The 3,905-nt window shown below is 41.6% G+C and overlaps 1 protein-coding gene across 1 annotated transcript; it reads right to left on the minus strand.

The window, feature by feature from the left end:
* Positions 1 to 311: 311 nt before the first annotated feature.
* Positions 312 to 1,796, minus strand: LOC127835421 (uncharacterized). The gene has a single exon (XM_052361883.1). It carries the CDS (start codon positions 1,794 to 1,796, stop codon positions 312 to 314), a length of 1,485 nt encoding a protein of 494 aa, XP_052217843.1.
* Positions 1,797 to 3,905: the final 2,109 nt, after the last annotated feature.

Genomic DNA, 3,905 nt, shown 5'->3' on the forward strand with positions numbered 1-3,905 from the left:
CTAATTGTTTTTAATGAAAATTCAATACTGCTCCAGCAGCTGGAGTTTCACTTCTTTATATTGAGGTGCTTCTGTTGATGCGGTGTGAGATAGTGGGAGGCTGGTCAGGGTTAGTTGATTTGGTGCTGGCGTTGGGGAGTTTGTTGATGTTCCGATGACATTGCTCAATTGTTGCAGGGGGCCAATGCTTTCCGAGCGGTTGACGTAGGTGATAGGCTGTGGTTGAAATGTCTGAAGAGGAGTAAGTCTGGACGGTTGTGCTAGAGAAGATTGCTGTAGGAAAGGAGACCGTGGCCAGTTGCTTACAGGACTCAGGTCTGGAAGCACAGACTGTATGGCTTGAGACAGGATGTCAGGCTTCTTGGAGATGGAGAGCCAATGGCTTTTGCTTTCTTCAGCAGAAAGGACAGCAACATCCAGGTCAGTAATGAGATATGGAGATGGATGGCGGATTCGGTGACAACAGTTGCACTAGAGTAAAGCTCTGAGTAGTGCTCCACCCATCTCCTCATCTGATGGTTGCGGTCAGTGATTGTCTCCCCAGTTGAGGACTTGAGTGGGGCGGTCTTCTTGACCGTGGGGCCAACTGCCTTTTTGATGCCATCGTACATGCCACGCACATTTCCACAGTCGGCTGAGCGCTGGATGCTCTCGCACAGCTGCAGCCAGTAGTCGTTGGCGCAGCGTCGGGCTATGCGGTGGGCATTGCTTCGTGCCGTCCTCAAAGCTGAGAGCGTCTTCTCGCATGGTGACTTTCTGTAGGCGAGAAGAGCTGAGCGCTTGGTAGCAAGGACAGGTTCAAGTTCTTGGAGGTTGGCGTTAAACCAGTCAGGATTCTTTCCCTCCTTCTTTCCAAAGGCGGCAATGGCGGCATCGTAAATGGTATCCCTGATGGACTTCCATCGTCCCATGGCATCCTGCTCCGGAAGATCTTTAAGGGCATTCTCTAGGCTGTTAACAAATTCTTCCCTGCGCTGGCAATCACCAATCCTGGCTATGTTGATACGAGGCCGACCTGGGGGTTTGGAGCGATGTAGCTTGCGGGGGAGGAATCTCATTCTGCTGCATACTAGGGCGTGATCTGAGTCGCAGTCTGCACTGTGGTAGCTGCGTGTTCCTAGTACGCTGCTCAGCAGGGAGCGTCTAGTGATCACAAGGTCGAGTTGGTGCCACCTACGGGACCTGGGGTGCATCCATGACACCCTGTGCTGAGGTTTAGACTGGAAGAAGGTGTTCGTGATGCACAAGTTATGATAGGAGCAGAGCTCTAGCAATCTCTGTTCATTGTCGTTCATCTTCCCAGTGCCATAGTGTCCAATGCAAGACGACCATGACTGATGGTCTGTCCCAACTCTGGCATTGAAGTCACCGAGGAGCAGGATAGGCTCAATCTTGGGGATCCCGCCAAACAGACTGTCCAACTGATCGTAGAAGGTGTCTTTGTCTTCATCGGAAGCGCTCAGAGTCGGTGCATAGAAGCTGAAGATGGTAATGAGACCTGCAGCTGAGTTAAGATGAAGTGTAAGGATGCGCTCCGTGCCACCTGTGGGAGGTTTGATGGAGGCGAGCAAGGTGTTCTTAACAGCAAAACCCACTCCATGTTGCCGTGGCTGTTCTGGCTCCATCCCTTTCCAGAAGAAAGTGTAGTTTTCTTCCCTGAGGGAACCGCTAGCTGATAATCTAGTTTCTTGGAGGGCGGCGATACAAATGTCCATTCTGGTGAGTTCTCTGTCGATGATGGCGGTCTTCCTAGAGTCATCAATGGTGAGCAAGTCATCAGAGATCCCAGGGCACATTGTTCTCACATTTCAGCTTGCAAAACGAAGTGCTGGAGACTTCTTCGCAGTTTTCTGTGTTTTTCCTGGTGCGTGGTTTCCATCCGCTTATGGATATGGATATATGGACCAGAAATGATCTTTTATGGGAAAAATAAAGCCATTGTTATTGTTTTATTAATTATTATGATAAATAAGCTAATACAAAACCTTCAACATGCATTTCAAGTAACTTAAGTATTTTATCATTTTTATTTTGACCCCTCATAATTTTAAGACCTTGTGTCATTTTGACTCCTGGTTTTCAAAATGTACTGAAATCCCTGATTATATATTTAAAATCATTTTCATCATTTCGCGTAGTTCTGATTTTATCAACAAACTGGCACTTGATATGTATGTTGAGTTTAATGATTATGATCATGTATTAGTGAAGCCATTCCTTTTTGCGTATTTACCGTGGGATGATTTGTGAACGGAGAAAGGGATTGACAGAAAAACACAAGGGAAATTTGAAGCGAAATCAGTACAACGAGTTTCATCAACGTATCATATTTTGTTGTTAAGAAATTACAATACATTTTTTACATTTTATTCTACCTCATTGAGGTTATTTTTGCATAAATTAAAATGTACCTATCACATTTATTCATTTTGTGAATACGTATTAATGTTTTTATAATATTAGTGTGCAACTGTTTAAACCTAATAAACAACAAATGCCATATATATCTATACATACTTTTCTATATAAAAATAATTTCAGGCTGAGTAACAACATTACTTCTTCTCAGATAGCGTACATGTGTATGGTTTCGGATCAAAACGTGTTGCCCATGGCTAAGTGCATGCGAACTGCACAGGCTAATCTGGGACGACACTTTACGCACATGCATTTGGCCTAGTTTTCTCAGAACGCGACTGCGAATGCGGCGTCTCTATGGGTCTACACTGTTTGCCAATGCCTTTTTTCTAGACGCAATGCATAAATGGGTTAATTATGCTATTAAATTCTACGTACGAATATATGAGTTAAGCGAAATATACGTATGCGAGTTAAGTTTAATACAAGTATGCAAGTAAATTATCCGCCGAGCGACCTGGAGGTCAATTGTTCAATCCGCACGATTCTTTAGATCTCCCCCAAAAACAATCGATTACGGGTTTTACCAAGGAAACCAATTCGAGAGCGTTTAATAAGCCTTAAGCTTTCAACGAAATCGAGCTAAAATTAATCAGTCCAGGCTGAAGAAATGCAAACACTGGCTCGAGGTTCTGGTTATAAATGATGACGCCTGAAGGTATATCTTTTTTTTAAATCAAAATCTGTATCTCTCATAACGACCGGACAATTAATGAATGACATCGCAGTACATGGCTGGACTTAGACTGTTTACAGCCATGCATTATCATTTTTATAGAGATAACTCTCTCCTACTTCTTGTACTGTACTTATACTAAACAGAGTTACGGCCAGAAGAGAAAAGAAGCTTTGATATTGTATTGCAATACATCTCAAGAAGTAATTGTGAAATTAGAAAAGAAAAGAAAATTATCAGTCTGTTGACAGACTAGGCTGGATGCACAAGGGGGGCCGAATCTCACAACAGATGCAAATTGATACATACAAGACAAGGGACATAAACACTGGTATTGAACACATTGATGCATATACAACATAATGTAAACATGACTTATCTTACACTGTCTCTCCAACTCTTTGCAGTCTGTAAACGTGTAATAACTAATTCTCAGAAGAGGTTATATTTAGGAATTACAACAATTACAATTTTATAGAATGTATAAACTTAGTAAGATACAATTGGATATACCGAAATTAAAATCAATTGGACGTTGAATAACAATAGAAACATGATACACACAAGAAAACTGTACTATTATGAATAGCATTGTAGTGAAAGGGAAGTAAGTATGTAATATAATATTCACTATAAACACGAGTTTTCTCCAATGGGACATTTGCTTAAATGATATAATTTTTAACAATTCAGATATAAAATAGAAAATATTGAAATTAAATAGAAACTTTTTAAGATATTAAACTGATGTACAAACAAAGGCGTTGACACAATTCTAATGTGGTTATCATATATGTAATTAAAAGGAAAA

The sequence above is a fragment of the Dreissena polymorpha genome, chromosome 1, assembly GCF_020536995.1.
Source record: "Dreissena polymorpha isolate Duluth1 chromosome 1, UMN_Dpol_1.0, whole genome shotgun sequence".
In the NCBI taxonomy this organism is placed as follows: domain Eukaryota; kingdom Metazoa; phylum Mollusca; class Bivalvia; order Myida; family Dreissenidae; genus Dreissena; species Dreissena polymorpha.

What these genes read in the sequence shown, in the direction of transcription:
- LOC127835421 (XM_052361883.1), bottom strand. Translation starts at nt 1,796, where the DNA reads ATGTGCCCTGGGATCTCTGATGACTTGCTCACCATTGATGACTCTAGG.